This window comes from Phyllobates terribilis, unplaced genomic scaffold (genome assembly GCF_046119375.1).
Source record: "Phyllobates terribilis strain yellow unplaced genomic scaffold, ASM4611937v1 Scaffold_2__4_contigs__length_985480577, whole genome shotgun sequence".
Taxonomy (NCBI): Eukaryota; Metazoa; Chordata; class Amphibia; order Anura; family Dendrobatidae; genus Phyllobates; species Phyllobates terribilis.
The window spans coordinates 465,403,415-465,420,744 of NW_027362762.1; the positions used below are offsets into that span (position 1 = coordinate 465,403,415).

At 54.7% G+C, this 17,330-nt stretch overlaps 1 protein-coding gene across 1 annotated transcript in view; it reads right to left on the reverse strand.

Annotated features, from left to right (window-relative positions):
* The window catches only part of TINAGL1 (tubulointerstitial nephritis antigen like 1), a 78,556-nt gene that overhangs the window by 16,429 nt on the left and 44,797 nt on the right, over positions 1–17,330 (reverse strand). The window contains exon 4 of the mRNA XM_073665724.1: positions 869–961. Coding sequence (XP_073521825.1) covers positions 869–961 — 93 coding nt within the window. The remainder of the gene's footprint in view (positions 1–868; positions 962–17,330) is intronic.

The following is a 17,330-nucleotide window of genomic DNA, read 5'->3' on the forward strand; positions in this document are numbered from 1 at the left end:
ATGTGTCACATAATGAGTTGCTTACTGTAGTTTTGATAAAATCACAGTTTTCTCTGCTGCAGATCTAGCAGTTCTCTGAATGTTAAGCTCTGTATAACCCTGCCCACATCAATGATTTGTAGCTGTCTGCCCATTTATAATATACATGGAAATAAGTCAATGATGAGGCTGTGGTTATACATTGCTCATGAATATGGATGACAACCTGGCAGCAAGTTTACTAGTCCTCTAATGACAATCTCCTTTGGATAATACAGTGTTTAATCAAGACTGCACTTAGCAGCCCAGTAAGTGATATATCCCTGGAATCAGCGTCTCTGCTTCTACATTATACTGCTCTCAGAGTAGGTGGCAAAAACCTGGTGTCAGATTCCCTTTAAACAGCTTTCATTAAATAAAATTATAAATTGTTATGGAGAAAGTGTCTAAGCTTACCCTAATGGTGGCTGTAGGTAGCCAGAATGTTACCATTTAGAGAGGTTTTCCCACAATAGACATTCATCATGTAATCATAAGAGTTGAATACAATAAGGAATCGCGCACTCATGACTCTTGTTCTAGCAATCGGTGGTGGTCCGCACAGTGGGATGCCCCACAATTAGGCATTTATTACCTATTCTGTGAATAGGTCATACATCTCCATTGTGGGAAAATCTCTATAACTTTGGAAAGACTGTCAGGAAATCTGAGGTTCTGTACAAGGAAATGAAGAATTATTCTGAAAATATACAGCATCAGAATTGTTTTCATTTATAGATAAAAAATATGAGATACGATATACAAAATACTAAATTGATTCCACTAATTATGTTGAGGGGCCGAGGTTACAGAATAAAAAATATAAACAATGACATAGTATTTATCTTACCCATAGGAACCTTGATTGACGGCATCAATGATTCTTGGGTTTATAAGACAGGAGTTCTGCTCACAGTGCCAGTTACCATCAGGGGTGCATGTGCTAGGAAGGTTAAGGGATTCAAATAGATTATTAATTATTTCTACACGTGGAATACATTATATATACATTAATTTTGGTGACTTATTGGAATAAAATCTGAGACAAGGTAACCTCTTTAAAAGATTTGCTGAAGAGAGCCCAATTATAAGAACTACACCCGAGACACTATTTGACAGATGATGAAACAGAGGTATAGTGAGTGTTAGAAAATTAGATATAACAAAAGCAAATTTTATCCAAAAATGAGAAACAAAAAAACACTAGTCACCTTTTTTTCCTCTAAGCAATTTAGTGCTGAAGTCCTAGCGGTGCTGTCACGGGTGTGTCAGAGGTGACAGACAGTCGCCCTGCAGTTGGTTGCAGGAGATATCTACGTTTGGCATTACAGACATCTTCTTAGAGGCGGTCTCTAGGACCCAGCGGCTACCTCCCTCTGGCTAATTGACACCCTGCCTGGATGTATAAATACCTGCTGTGTTTCAGAGAGAGGTGCCGGCGATATACATTACTACTTGTGAAAGCTTTAGCAAGAGCAGTACTTCATCCTTTCTGGAGCTTGAGGATGTGTGTGTTCATTTGTCTGGAGTTCGTCTAATGCTAAGCAATTTCCCCTTGTTTGTCCACCCCTGTTATCAATAGAGTTTAGTGGAGATCGACTAGTGCTCATCTCCTCCCTTCCCTAGCCTTAGCCATACGCCAGGGAAAGTCAGGACGAGGTACGCGTGCAAGGTCTCCACTTCCCCCCTTTCCCTAGAGTCTGGGCTCCCTTTCCCTCTTCCCTTTGTGTTGCACTAAGTCTTTCCCACACCTTGCGTGACAGGTGCTTCTGGTATTTGTGGCCAGCATGTGACTGCTGTCCTCACTAATTGACTGCAGTCTGCACAGGTCACATTATTATTATTATTATTCACGCTGTTACCTTTAAACATCGATCAGGCGTACTGCTAGAACTTCAGACTGGGAAGACCACCGGGGCATCAATGCTGGATTGCTGCAGTGTAACATACCTGGCGGCGTCCTTGCATAGTGGTCCATCTCCCACTGTGCAAGAGCGCGCACTTGATCTCCTGTCCAGAATGTCTCTCTGGCTTCCCTCCATGCTGTCTGTTTGTGTCTGTTTCTGCTGCTTAAGGGCGGCGCCCGATCACTTCCTGCTTTTTGTACCTGCTGTGGGTCACACCCCTTGTGCGTCCTCAGCCTATTGCTGTCTGTCACCTGGTATATAGCTCAGCTGCTCCCATCTATCCCTGCCTGAGCATAGTGTTTCATTCAGTGTGTGCTTGCACTCTGAAGGTGCCAGGTCCCGTTCTGTGTTCTCTTGTCTGCCTATCCTGGAGGCTGTATTTCCAGGCCTGTCTGAACACGCTCCTAGCCTGTTCCTCCTGCCTTCTAGGGGCCGATTACCTAGACCTGTTCCTGTATCTTGTCTGACCTGTCTGAACACGCTCCTAGCCTGTTCCTCCCGCCTTCTAGGGGCTGATTACCTAGACCCGCTCCTGTATCTTGTCTGTCCTGTCTGAACACGCTCCTTGCCTGTTCGTCCTGCCTCTCTGGGGGCCGTATTCCCAGACCCGCTCCTGTATTCCGCTGCAGTGTCGGTCTCCTCCGTACACTCAGTTCCAGTCTGAACTCTCTCCTATCCTTTACCTGTTTTGCCTCTATGTCCGTTCCCTTCCTTTTTCTGCAGAGTCTGAACTCGTACCTAACTCCTGCTTGTTGTCTCTGTACTCCCGTTTGTGAGTTTGTGGTCCACTCGCTACTTCTCTGCTAGTACCCTGTGGGTGTCTGGCTCTGCCTTTCCCTTCCTGTCTGTTCCGTGTGAACAGAGCCCTGTCCCCCCTACTCAGCCTTGCCTGCTCTGACTCCTTTGCTCACCGCTCCGGCGGTTCTAGCCTGCTCTGACTCCTTTGCTCACCGCTCCGGCGGTTCTAGCCTGCTCTGACTCCTTTGCTCACCGCTCCGGCGGTTCTAGCCTGCCCTGCTTCTGCCCGCTGCTCCGGCAGTCCTGTCCTGCCCTGCTTCTGCCCGCTGCTCCGGCAGTCCTGTCCTGCCCTGCTTCTGCCCGCTGCTCCGGCAGTCCTGTCCTGCCCTGCTTCTGCCCGCTGCTCCGGCAGTCCTGTCCTGCCCTGCTTCTGCCCGCTGCTCCGGCAGTCCTGTCCTGCCCTGCTTCTGCCCGCTGCTCCGGCAGTCCTGTCCTGCCCTGCTTCTGCCCACTGCTCCGGCAGTCCTGTCCTGCCCTGCTTCTGCCCGCTGCTCCGGCAGTCCTGTCCTGCCCTGCTTCTGCCCGCTGCTCCGGCAGTCCTGTCCTGCCCTGCTTGTGCTCGCTGCTCCTGCAGCCCCGTCCTGCTCTGTTCTTGCCCACCGCTTCGGGCGTTCCCTCTCTGCTGTGGTTGTCTACCGCATCTGCGGTTCTGTGACCCAGTCTGTACTGGGTCTTAACCTTTCTGTGCTCCAGCCCGTCCTTTCGGCCAGTACCTCCCTGCCTGCATACTCGCCTGTATCCACCCATCTGCATACCTGCCGTGTTTGCTTATATCCACCAGTCTGTGCCAGCCTAACCTGCCTGTTCCTGAGTCCCAGTGTGTACTGGGTCCTATCCCGCCTGTGTTCCTACCTGCTAGTGCCTCCCTGTCTGCACTCTAGCTGTGCTTGCCTGTACCCCTCTACCTGTATTGTTCCTGAGTCCCAGTGTGTACTGGGTCCTATCCCGCCTGTGTTCCTACCTGCTAGTGCCTCCCTGTCTGCACTCTAGCTGCGCTTGCCTTTACCCGCCTGCCTGCATACCAGTCGTGCCTGCCTATACCCTCCAGTCTGTGCGCCAGCCTAACCAGCCTGATCCAGTAATCCCTGTGTGGGTCAACCCCCGTGTCCGGAGTTTGACCTGGAGTAGCACCTGGTCCCTCTGCCCGGTTTCTCCCTGGTGCACTGGCGTCGTATGCCGTCGTGCCATCTTGGTCGGATCGGCCAGATACTTAGTCACGCCCCTCCAGGCACTCTCCGGTTCATGGTCCAGTGGAATCACTACAATCACACGCACACGCCGCTCAGCCCGGGCGTGTGCATAACAGCATGCTCAGGCCATGGTTCCCGTTGAGCCCCACGGCCTTCGCTCTCTGAGAAGTTTTCCAGCGAATACATGCATTAAAATAAATAAATAAATTTTTTTTTTCCTTTAGCTGAGTTCCAGGCGAATTACGCACCCGTCCAGATGGATCTATCTGCTCTCGTTCCCGCGGATCCGCTACGTTATTATGGGGATCCTAGACAAAGTCGTGCATTTGTGGAGCAATGCATGCTACACTTCAAGTTCTACCCTCTATGTTTTCCCACCGATCGGGTTAAGGTGGCATTCATTATGTCTTACCTGGCGGGTGATGCCTTGGAATGGATCAACCCCCTATATGAAACACAGGATCCGATCCTCCTGGACCTAATGGCCTTCCTGGTGGCCTTTCTAATGGTCTTCGATGATCCTAACCCGGAGGCTCCTGCTGAAGCTTCACTTCCCAATATCCCGGAGCAGCCCCAATGGGTAATGTGTGTGGGTAGCGCAATAGTCCTCCAGCCCAATGAGACTACTGCCCACCCGGAATCCTCACAGGGTGACTACGCTTTCCGGAATACTTCTCCCAACCTCAAGAGGCAGTCCAGACGTGCTAGACGTAGAGGCAAGCCGTCACGCCAGGGTCTGTCCTCCCTGAGACCTCCTGACCCCAACCTTGAAGTCCCTACTGAAGCTTCATCTCCCTGTATCCCGGAGAAGCCCCAACGGGTAATGTGCGTGGGTAGTGCACCAGTTCTCCTGCCCGAAGAGACTTCTGCCCATCCAGACTCCACACAGGAGAACTTCCTGCACCCGGCATCAGATGCTTCACCCACTTTAACCGGTGTGCATGTCCAAGGATGCTCCAAAGCTGTGGTTACCTCAGAGTCTGTGCACCTCTACTGCCTGGCGGAGGACCCCCTGTTGCCTCCTGAATCCTCCGGGATACCACTCGATGACAAATGGAGAGAGAATTCTCTACACCCGGTACTCGATACTTTGTCCGCTTCGTCCTGTGAGCCTGACAATGGGTACCCCAAAGTGGTAGTTACCCCCGAGTCTCTACACCCCTCCGACCAGGCGGAGGACCTCCAGTTGTCTCCTGAACCCTTCGGGGTGCTACCTGGTAGCGAAAGGACAGAGACTCTCCTATACTCTGTACCTGATACCTCGCTCGCTTCGTCCAGTGAGTCCAACCTAGTGTACTCCGAAGCAGAGGTTACTCCCGAGTCTCTATACCCCTCCGACCAGGCGGAGGACCTCCAGTTGTCTCCTGAACCCTTCGGGGTGCTACCTGGTAGCGAAAGGACAGAGACTCTCCTATACTCTGTACCTGATACCTCGCTCGCTTCGTCCAGTGAGTCCAACCTAGTGTACTCTGAAGCAGTGGTTACTCCCGAGTCTCTACACTCCTCTGACCAGGCGGAGGACCTCCAGTTGTCTCCAGAACCCTTCGGGGTGCCACCTGGTGGTAAATGGACAGAGACTTTCCTATATCCTGGATCTGATACCTCGCTTGCTTCGTCCAGTGAGTCCGACCTAGTGTACTCTGAAGCAGAGGTTACCCGTGAGTCTCTACACCCCTCTGACCAGGCGGAGGACCGCCAGTTGTCTCCAGAACCCTTCGGGGTGCCACCTGGTGGAGAATGGACAGAGACTTTCCTATACTCGGTACCCGATACCTCGCCTGCTTCGTCCAGTGAGTCCGACCTAGTGTACTCTGAAGCAGATGTTTTCTCTGAGCCTCTGCACTCTTCTGACCCGGCGGAGGACCTCCAGTTGTTTCCTGAATCCTCCGGGGTACCACCAGAAAACAAAGAGACAGTGACTTTTCCTCATTATGTACCTGATAACCCGTCTATTTCTTCCTGTGAGCTTGACAAGATGTACCTCGAAGCAGAGATTACCCCCAAGTCTCTGTCCCCCTCCAACCCGGTGGAGGACTTCTAGTTGTCTCCTGTACCCTCTGGGGTGCCACCTGAAAATATGTGGAGAGAGACTTCCTTGTGTGCTGTTCCTGGTACTCCACCCGTTTCGTCTGTTGCTAAGGGTGGCTGGATGGGAGGTAGCATCCTAGCTACCCAGAGGAGACCAGTTTTTCCGGTGGACAGGGGAAGTGATCTCTTCGAAGTGAAGAATTGGCCCTCGAATTCCCTGCGGAAGATTCTGGCAGGCCTGAAGAAGAGGGGGCGTAAGGGGGGGGGTACTGTAACATACCTGGCGGCGTCCTTGCATAGTGGTCCATCTCCCACTGTGCAAGAGCGCGCACTTGATCTCCTGTCCAGAATGTCTCTCTGGCTTCCCTCCATGCTGTCTGTTTGTGTCTGTTTCTGCTGCTTAAGGGCGGCGCCCGATCACTTCCTGCTTTTTGTACCTGCTGTGGGTCACACCCCTTGTGCGTCCTCAGCCTATTGCTGTCTGTCACCTGGTATATAGCTCAGCTGCTCCCATCTATCCCTGCCTGAGCATAGTGTTTCATTCAGTGTGTGCTTGCACTCTGAAGGTGCCAGGTCCCGTTCTGTGTTCTCTTGTCTGCCTATCCTGGAGGCTGTATTTCCAGGCCTGTCTGAACACGCTCCTAGCCTGTTCCTCCTGCCTTCTAGGGGCCGATTACCTAGACCTGTTCCTGTATCTTGTCTGACCTGTCTGAACACGCTCCTAGCCTGTTCCTCCCGCCTTCTAGGGGCTGATTACCTAGACCCGCTCCTGTATCTTGTCTGTCCTGTCTGAACACGCTCCTTGCCTGTTCGTCCTGCCTCTCTGGGGGCCGTATTCCCAGACCCGCTCCTGTATTCCGCTGCAGTGTCGGTCTCCTCCGTACACTCAGTTCCAGTCTGAACTCTCTCCTATCCTTTACCTGTTTTGCCTCTATGTCCGTTCCCTTCCTTTTTCTGCAGAGTCTGAACTCGTACCTAACTCCTGCTTGTTGTCTCTGTACTCCCGTTTGTGAGTTTGTGGTCCACTCGCTACTTCTCTGCTAGTACCCTGTGGGTGTCTGGCTCTGCCTTTCCCTTCCTGTCTGTTCCGTGTGAACAGAGCCCTGTCCCCCCTACTCAGCCTTGCCTGCTCTGACTCCTTTGCTCACCGCTCCGGCGGTTCTAGCCTGCTCTGACTCCTTTGCTCACCGCTCCGGCGGTTCTAGCCTGCTCTGACTCCTTTGCTCACCGCTCCGGCGGTTCTAGCCTGCCCTGCTTCTGCCCGCTGCTCCGGCAGTCCTGTCCTGCCCTGCTTCTGCCCGCTGCTCCGGCAGTCCTGTCCTGCCCTGCTTCTGCCCGCTGCTCCGGCAGTCCTGTCCTGCCCTGCTTCTGCCCGCTGCTCCGGCAGTCCTGTCCTGCCCTGCTTCTGCCCGCTGCTCCGGCAGTCCTGTCCTGCCCTGCTTCTGCCCGCTGCTCCGGCAGTCCTGTCCTGCCCTGCTTCTGCCCGCTGCTCCGGCAGTCCTGTCCTGCCCTGCTTCTGCCCGCTGCTCCGGCAGTCCTGTCCTGCCCTGCTTCTGCCCACTGCTCCGGCAGTCCTGTCCTGCCCTGCTTCTGCCCGCTGCTCCGGCAGTCCTGTCCTGCCCTGCTTCTGCCCGCTGCTCCGGCAGTCCTGTCCTGCCCTGCTTGTGCTCGCTGCTCCTGCAGCCCCGTCCTGCTCTGTTCTTGCCCACCGCTTCGGGCGTTCCCTCTCTGCTGTGGTTGTCTACCGCATCTGCGGTTCTGTGACCCAGTCTGTACTGGGTCTTAACCTTTCTGTGCTCCAGCCCGTCCTTTCGGCCAGTACCTCCCTGCCTGCATACTCGCCTGTATCCACCCATCTGCATACCTGCCGTGTTTGCTTATATCCACCAGTCTGTGCCAGCCTAACCTGCCTGTTCCTGAGTCCCAGTGTGTACTGGGTCCTATCCCGCCTGTGTTCCTACCTGCTAGTGCCTCCCTGTCTGCACTCTAGCTGTGCTTGCCTGTACCCCTCTACCTGTATTGTTCCTGAGTCCCAGTGTGTACTGGGTCCTATCCCGCCTGTGTTCCTACCTGCTAGTGCCTCCCTGTCTGCACTCTAGCTGCGCTTGCCTTTACCCGCCTGCCTGCATACCAGTCGTGCCTGCCTATACCCTCCAGTCTGTGCGCCAGCCTAACCAGCCTGATCCAGTAATCCCTGTGTGGGTCAACCCCCGTGTCCGGAGTTTGACCTGGAGTAGCACCTGGTCCCTCTGCCCGGTTTCTCCCTGGTGCACTGGCGTCGTATGCCGTCGTGCCATCTTGGTCGGATCGGCCAGATACTTAGTCACGCCCCTCCAGGCACTCTCCGGTTCATGGTCCAGTGGAATCACTACAATCACACGCACACGCCGCTCAGCCCGGGCGTGTGCATAACAGCATGCTCAGGCCATGGTTCCCGTTGAGCCCCACGGCCTTCGCTCTCTGAGAAGTTTTCCAGCGAATACATGCATTAAAATAAATAAATAAATTTTTTTTTTCCTTTAGCTGAGTTCCAGGCGAATTACGCACCCGTCCAGATGGATCTATCTGCTCTCGTTCCCGCGGATCCGCTACGTTATTATGGGGATCCTAGACAAAGTCGTGCATTTGTGGAGCAATGCATGCTACACTTCAAGTTCTACCCTCTATGTTTTCCCACCGATCGGGTTAAGGTGGCATTCATTATGTCTTACCTGGCGGGTGATGCCTTGGAATGGATCAACCCCCTATATGAAACACAGGATCCGATCCTCCTGGACCTAATGGCCTTCCTGGTGGCCTTTCTAATGGTCTTCGATGATCCTAACCCGGAGGCTCCTGCTGAAGCTTCACTTCCCAATATCCCGGAGCAGCCCCAATGGGTAATGTGTGTGGGTAGCGCAATAGTCCTCCAGCCCAATGAGACTACTGCCCACCCGGAATCCTCACAGGGTGACTACGCTTTCCGGAATACTTCTCCCAACCTCAAGAGGCAGTCCAGACGTGCTAGACGTAGAGGCAAGCCGTCACGCCAGGGTCTGTCCTCCCTGAGACCTCCTGACCCCAACCTTGAAGTCCCTACTGAAGCTTCATCTCCCTGTATCCCGGAGAAGCCCCAACGGGTAATGTGCGTGGGTAGTGCACCAGTTCTCCTGCCCGAAGAGACTTCTGCCCATCCAGACTCCACACAGGAGAACTTCCTGCACCCGGCATCAGATGCTTCACCCACTTTAACCGGTGTGCATGTCCAAGGATGCTCCAAAGCTGTGGTTACCTCAGAGTCTGTGCACCTCTACTGCCTGGCGGAGGACCCCCTGTTGCCTCCTGAATCCTCCGGGATACCACTCGATGACAAATGGAGAGAGAATTCTCTACACCCGGTACTCGATACTTTGTCCGCTTCGTCCTGTGAGCCTGACAATGGGTACCCCAAAGTGGTAGTTACCCCCGAGTCTCTACACCCCTCCGACCAGGCGGAGGACCTCCAGTTGTCTCCTGAACCCTTCGGGGTGCTACCTGGTAGCGAAAGGACAGAGACTCTCCTATACTCTGTACCTGATACCTCGCTCGCTTCGTCCAGTGAGTCCAACCTAGTGTACTCCGAAGCAGAGGTTACTCCCGAGTCTCTATACCCCTCCGACCAGGCGGAGGACCTCCAGTTGTCTCCTGAACCCTTCGGGGTGCTACCTGGTAGCGAAAGGACAGAGACTCTCCTATACTCTGTACCTGATACCTCGCTCGCTTCGTCCAGTGAGTCCAACCTAGTGTACTCTGAAGCAGTGGTTACTCCCGAGTCTCTACACTCCTCTGACCAGGCGGAGGACCTCCAGTTGTCTCCAGAACCCTTCGGGGTGCCACCTGGTGGTAAATGGACAGAGACTTTCCTATATCCTGGATCTGATACCTCGCTTGCTTCGTCCAGTGAGTCCGACCTAGTGTACTCTGAAGCAGAGGTTACCCGTGAGTCTCTACACCCCTCTGACCAGGCGGAGGACCGCCAGTTGTCTCCAGAACCCTTCGGGGTGCCACCTGGTGGAGAATGGACAGAGACTTTCCTATACTCGGTACCCGATACCTCGCCTGCTTCGTCCAGTGAGTCCGACCTAGTGTACTCTGAAGCAGATGTTTTCTCTGAGCCTCTGCACTCTTCTGACCCGGCGGAGGACCTCCAGTTGTTTCCTGAATCCTCCGGGGTACCACCAGAAAACAAAGAGACAGTGACTTTTCCTCATTATGTACCTGATAACCCGTCTATTTCTTCCTGTGAGCTTGACAAGATGTACCTCGAAGCAGAGATTACCCCCAAGTCTCTGTCCCCCTCCAACCCGGTGGAGGACTTCTAGTTGTCTCCTGTACCCTCTGGGGTGCCACCTGAAAATATGTGGAGAGAGACTTCCTTGTGTGCTGTTCCTGGTACTCCACCCGTTTCGTCTGTTGCTAAGGGTGGCTGGATGGGAGGTAGCATCCTAGCTACCCAGAGGAGACCAGTTTTTCCGGTGGACAGGGGAAGTGATCTCTTCGAAGTGAAGAATTGGCCCTCGAATTCCCTGCGGAAGATTCTGGCAGGCCTGAAGAAGAGGGGGCGTAAGGGGGGGGGTACTGTAACATACCTGGCGGCGTCCTTGCATAGTGGTCCATCTCCCACTGTGCAAGAGCGCGCACTTGATCTCCTGTCCAGAATGTCTCTCTGGCTTCCCTCCATGCTGTCTGTTTGTGTCTGTTTCTGCTGCTTAAGGGCGGCGCCCGATCACTTCCTGCTTTTTGTACCTGCTGTGGGTCACACCCCTTGTGCGTCCTCAGCCTATTGCTGTCTGTCACCTGGTATATAGCTCAGCTGCTCCCATCTATCCCTGCCTGAGCATAGTGTTTCATTCAGTGTGTGCTTGCACTCTGAAGGTGCCAGGTCCCGTTCTGTGTTCTCTTGTCTGCCTATCCTGGAGGCTGTATTTCCAGGCCTGTCTGAACACGCTCCTAGCCTGTTCCTCCTGCCTTCTAGGGGCCGATTACCTAGACCTGTTCCTGTATCTTGTCTGACCTGTCTGAACACGCTCCTAGCCTGTTCCTCCCGCCTTCTAGGGGCTGATTACCTAGACCCGCTCCTGTATCTTGTCTGTCCTGTCTGAACACGCTCCTTGCCTGTTCGTCCTGCCTCTCTGGGGGCCGTATTCCCAGACCCGCTCCTGTATTCCGCTGCAGTGTCGGTCTCCTCCGTACACTCAGTTCCAGTCTGAACTCTCTCCTATCCTTTACCTGTTTTGCCTCTATGTCCGTTCCCTTCCTTTTTCTGCAGAGTCTGAACTCGTACCTAACTCCTGCTTGTTGTCTCTGTACTCCCGTTTGTGAGTTTGTGGTCCACTCGCTACTTCTCTGCTAGTACCCTGTGGGTGTCTGGCTCTGCCTTTCCCTTCCTGTCTGTTCCGTGTGAACAGAGCCCTGTCCCCCCTACTCAGCCTTGCCTGCTCTGACTCCTTTGCTCACCGCTCCGGCGGTTCTAGCCTGCTCTGACTCCTTTGCTCACCGCTCCGGCGGTTCTAGCCTGCTCTGACTCCTTTGCTCACCGCTCCGGCGGTTCTAGCCTGCCCTGCTTCTGCCCGCTGCTCCGGCAGTCCTGTCCTGCCCTGCTTCTGCCCGCTGCTCCGGCAGTCCTGTCCTGCCCTGCTTCTGCCCGCTGCTCCGGCAGTCCTGTCCTGCCCTGCTTCTGCCCGCTGCTCCGGCAGTCCTGTCCTGCCCTGCTTCTGCCCGCTGCTCCGGCAGTCCTGTCCTGCCCTGCTTCTGCCCGCTGCTCCGGCAGTCCTGTCCTGCCCTGCTTCTGCCCGCTGCTCCGGCAGTCCTGTCCTGCCCTGCTTCTGCCCGCTGCTCCGGCAGTCCTGTCCTGCCCTGCTTCTGCCCACTGCTCCGGCAGTCCTGTCCTGCCCTGCTTCTGCCCGCTGCTCCGGCAGTCCTGTCCTGCCCTGCTTCTGCCCGCTGCTCCGGCAGTCCTGTCCTGCCCTGCTTGTGCTCGCTGCTCCTGCAGCCCCGTCCTGCTCTGTTCTTGCCCACCGCTTCGGGCGTTCCCTCTCTGCTGTGGTTGTCTACCGCATCTGCGGTTCTGTGACCCAGTCTGTACTGGGTCTTAACCTTTCTGTGCTCCAGCCCGTCCTTTCGGCCAGTACCTCCCTGCCTGCATACTCGCCTGTATCCACCCATCTGCATACCTGCCGTGTTTGCTTATATCCACCAGTCTGTGCCAGCCTAACCTGCCTGTTCCTGAGTCCCAGTGTGTACTGGGTCCTATCCCGCCTGTGTTCCTACCTGCTAGTGCCTCCCTGTCTGCACTCTAGCTGTGCTTGCCTGTACCCCTCTACCTGTATTGTTCCTGAGTCCCAGTGTGTACTGGGTCCTATCCCGCCTGTGTTCCTACCTGCTAGTGCCTCCCTGTCTGCACTCTAGCTGCGCTTGCCTTTACCCGCCTGCCTGCATACCAGTCGTGCCTGCCTATACCCTCCAGTCTGTGCGCCAGCCTAACCAGCCTGATCCAGTAATCCCTGTGTGGGTCAACCCCCGTGTCCGGAGTTTGACCTGGAGTAGCACCTGGTCCCTCTGCCCGGTTTCTCCCTGGTGCACTGGCGTCGTATGCCGTCGTGCCATCTTGGTCGGATCGGCCAGATACTTAGTCACGCCCCTCCAGGCACTCTCCGGTTCATGGTCCAGTGGAATCACTACAATCACACGCACACGCCGCTCAGCCCGGGCGTGTGCATAACAGCATGCTCAGGCCATGGTTCCCGTTGAGCCCCACGGCCTTCGCTCTCTGAGAAGTTTTCCAGCGAATACATGCATTAAAATAAATAAATAAATTTTTTTTTTCCTTTAGCTGAGTTCCAGGCGAATTACGCACCCGTCCAGATGGATCTATCTGCTCTCGTTCCCGCGGATCCGCTACGTTATTATGGGGATCCTAGACAAAGTCGTGCATTTGTGGAGCAATGCATGCTACACTTCAAGTTCTACCCTCTATGTTTTCCCACCGATCGGGTTAAGGTGGCATTCATTATGTCTTACCTGGCGGGTGATGCCTTGGAATGGATCAACCCCCTATATGAAACACAGGATCCGATCCTCCTGGACCTAATGGCCTTCCTGGTGGCCTTTCTAATGGTCTTCGATGATCCTAACCCGGAGGCTCCTGCTGAAGCTTCACTTCCCAATATCCCGGAGCAGCCCCAATGGGTAATGTGTGTGGGTAGCGCAATAGTCCTCCAGCCCAATGAGACTACTGCCCACCCGGAATCCTCACAGGGTGACTACGCTTTCCGGAATACTTCTCCCAACCTCAAGAGGCAGTCCAGACGTGCCAGACGTAGAGGCAAGCCGTCACGCCAGGGTCTGTCCTCCCTGAGACCTCCTGACCCCAACCTTGAAGTCCCTACTGAAGCTTCATCTCCCTGTATCCCGGAGAAGCCCCAACGGGTAATGTGCGTGGGTAGTGCACCAGTTCTCCTGCCCGAAGAGACTTCTGCCCATCCAGACTCCACACAGGAGAACTTCCTGCACCCGGCATCAGATGCTTCACCCACTTTAACCGGTGTGCATGTCCAAGGATGCTCCAAAGCTGTGGTTACCTCAGAGTCTGTGCACCTCTACTGCCTGGCGGAGGACCCCCTGTTGCCTCCTGAATCCTCCGGGATACCACTCGATGACAAATGGAGAGAGAATTCTCTACACCCGGTACTCGATACTTTGTCCGCTTCGTCCTGTGAGCCTGACAATGGGTACCCCAAAGTGGTAGTTACCCCCGAGTCTCTACACCCCTCCGACCAGGCGGAGGACCTCCAGTTGTCTCCTGAACCCTTCGGGGTGCTACCTGGTAGCGAAAGGACAGAGACTCTCCTATACTCTGTACCTGATACCTCGCTCGCTTCGTCCAGTGAGTCCAACCTAGTGTACTCCGAAGCAGAGGTTACTCCCGAGTCTCTATACCCCTCCGACCAGGCGGAGGACCTCCAGTTGTCTCCTGAACCCTTCGGGGTGCTACCTGGTAGCGAAAGGACAGAGACTCTCCTATACTCTGTACCTGATACCTCGCTCGCTTCGTCCAGTGAGTCCAACCTAGTGTACTCTGAAGCAGTGGTTACTCCCGAGTCTCTACACTCCTCTGACCAGGCGGAGGACCTCCAGTTGTCTCCAGAACCCTTCGGGGTGCCACCTGGTGGTAAATGGACAGAGACTTTCCTATATCCTGGATCTGATACCTCGCTTGCTTCGTCCAGTGAGTCCGACCTAGTGTACTCTGAAGCAGAGGTTACCCGTGAGTCTCTACACCCCTCTGACCAGGCGGAGGACCGCCAGTTGTCTCCAGAACCCTTCGGGGTGCCACCTGGTGGAGAATGGACAGAGACTTTCCTATACTCGGTACCCGATACCTCGCCTGCTTCGTCCAGTGAGTCCGACCTAGTGTACTCTGAAGCAGATGTTTTCTCTGAGCCTCTGCACTCTTCTGACCCGGCGGAGGACCTCCAGTTGTTTCCTGAATCCTCCGGGGTACCACCAGAAAACAAAGAGACAGTGACTTTTCCTCATTATGTACCTGATAACCCGTCTATTTCTTCCTGTGAGCTTGACAAGATGTACCTCGAAGCAGAGATTACCCCCAAGTCTCTGTCCCCCTCCAACCCGGTGGAGGACTTCCAGTTGTCTCCTGTACCCTCTGGGGTGCCACCTGAAAATATGTGGAGAGAGACTTCCTTGTGTGCTGTTCCTGGTACTCCACCCGTTTCGTCTGTTGCTAAGGGTGGCTGGATGGGAGGTAGCATCCTAGCTACCCAGAGGAGACCAGTTTTTCCGGTGGACAGGGGAAGTGATCTCTTCGAAGTGAAGAATTGGCCCTCGAATTCCCTGCGGAAGATTCTGGCAGGCCTGAAGAAGAGGGGGCGTAAGGGGGGGGGGGTACTGTAACATACCTGGCGGCGTCCTTGCATAGTGGTCCATCTCCCACTGTGCAAGAGCGCGCACTTGATCTCCTGTCCAGAATGTCTCTCTGGCTTCCCTCCATGCTGTCTGTTTGTGTCTGTTTCTGCTGCTTAAGGGCGGCGCCCGATCACTTCCTGCTTTTTGTACCTGCTGTGGGTCACACCCCTTGTGCGTCCTCAGCCTATTGCTGTCTGTCACCTGGTATATAGCTCAGCTGCTCCCATCTATCCCTGCCTGAGCATAGTGTTTCATTCAGTGTGTGCTTGCACTCTGAAGGTGCCAGGTCCCGTTCTGTGTTCTCTTGTCTGCCTATCCTGGAGGCTGTATTTCCAGGCCTGTCTGAACACGCTCCTAGCCTGTTCCTCCTGCCTTCTAGGGGCCGATTACCTAGACCTGTTCCTGTATCTTGTCTGACCTGTCTGAACACGCTCCTAGCCTGTTCCTCCCGCCTTCTAGGGGCTGATTACCTAGACCCGCTCCTGTATCTTGTCTGTCCTGTCTGAACACGCTCCTTGCCTGTTCGTCCTGCCTCTCTGGGGGCCGTATTCCCAGACCCGCTCCTGTATTCCGCTGCAGTGTCGGTCTCCTCCGTACACTCAGTTCCAGTCTGAACTCTCTCCTATCCTTTACCTGTTTTGCCTCTATGTCCGTTCCCTTCCTTTTTCTGCAGAGTCTGAACTTGTACCTAACTCCTGCTTGTTGTCTCTGTACTCCCGTTTGTGAGTTTGTGGTCCACTCGCTACTTCTCTGCTAGTACCCTGTGGGTGTCTGGCTCTGCCTTTCCCTTCCTGTCTGTTCCGTGTGAACAGAGCCCTGTCCCCCCTACTCAGCCTTGCCTGCTCTGACTCCTTTGCTCACCGCTCCGGCGGTTCTAGCCTGTTCTGACTCCTTTGCTCACCGCTCCGGCGGTTCTAGCCTGCTCTGACTCCTTTGCTCACCGCTCCGGCGGTTCTAGTCTGCCCTGCTTCTGCCCGCTGCTCCGGCAGTCCTGTCCTGCCCTGCTTCTGCCCGCTGCTCCGGCAGTCCTGTCCTGCCCTGCTTCTGCCCGCTGCTCCGGCAGTCCTGTCCTGCCCTGCTTCTGCCCGCTGCTCCGGCAGTCCTGTCCTGCCCTGCTTCTGCCCGCTGCTCCGGCAGTCCTGTCCTGCCCTGCTTCTGCCCGCTGCTCCGGCAGTCCTGTCCTGCCCTGCTTCTGCCCGCTGCTCCGGCAGTCCTGTCCTGCCCTGCTTCTGCCCGCTGCTCCGGCAGTCCTGTCCTGCCCTGCTTCTGCCCGCTGCTCCGGCAGTCCTGTCCTGCCCTGCTTGTGCTCGCTGCTCCTGCAGCCCCGTCCTGCTCTGTTCTTGCCCACCGCTTCGGGCGTTCCCTCTCTGCTGTGGTTGTCTACCGCATCTGCGGTTCTGTGACCCAGTCTGTACTGGGTCTTAACCTTTCTGTGCTCCAGCCCGTCCTTTCGGCCAGTACCTCCCTGCCTGCATACTCGCCTGTATCCACCCATCTGCATACCTGCCGTGTTTGCTTATATCCACCAGTCTGTGCCAGCCTAACCTGCCTGTTCCTGAGTCCCAGTGTGTACTGGGTCCTATCCCGCCTGTGTTCCTACCTGCTAGTGCCTCCCTGTCTGCACTCTAGCTGTGCTTGCCTGTACCCCTCTACCTGTATTGTTCCTGAGTCCCAGTGTGTACTGGGTCCTATCCCGCCTGTGTTCCTACCTGCTAGTGCCTCCCTGTCTGCACTCTAGCTGCGCTTGCCTTTACCCGCCTGCCTGCATACCAGTCGTGCCTGCCTATACCCTCCAGTCTGTGCGCCAGCCTAACCAGCCTGATCCAGTAATCCCTGTGTGGGTCAACCCCCGTGTCCGGAGTTTGACCTGGAGTAGCACCTGGTCCCTCTGCCCGGTTTCTCCCTGGTGCACTGGCGTCGTATGCCGTCGTGCCATCTTGGTCGGATCGGCCAGATACTTAGTCACGCCCCTCCAGGCACTCTCTGGTTCATGGTCCAGTGGAATCACTACAATCACACGCACACGCCGCTCAGCCCGGGCGTGTGCATAACATACAGTAAGTAGTGTTATGTTGTTACATTTCTCAACTTCTTAAAAAACATTGTATATTCTATTTGTGTAACTATAGGAGTATCAATTGCTAAACAGGACCTGGTTCCTTATTAGACCCCAAGGTTCCTCTGCTATATAAAAAGTTGCTAGTATAAAGGAGGTATACATGTAGAATGACCCTGGGAATTCTGCATGTCTGTGTGGATGGAAGTGCCATATAAACACGCACAATATGCCGTGTTTGCATGCAGACAGTTGACTACGTGGCAGACAAACTCCAGGGTATGTGGATTACTTGTTCTTTGCTATGCGTTTTAAGACTCCGGCTTCCTTTTAAGGCTGCACACAGGAGTCTAAGTTTAGCAGAAGAATTATCCTGGGAATCTCATCATT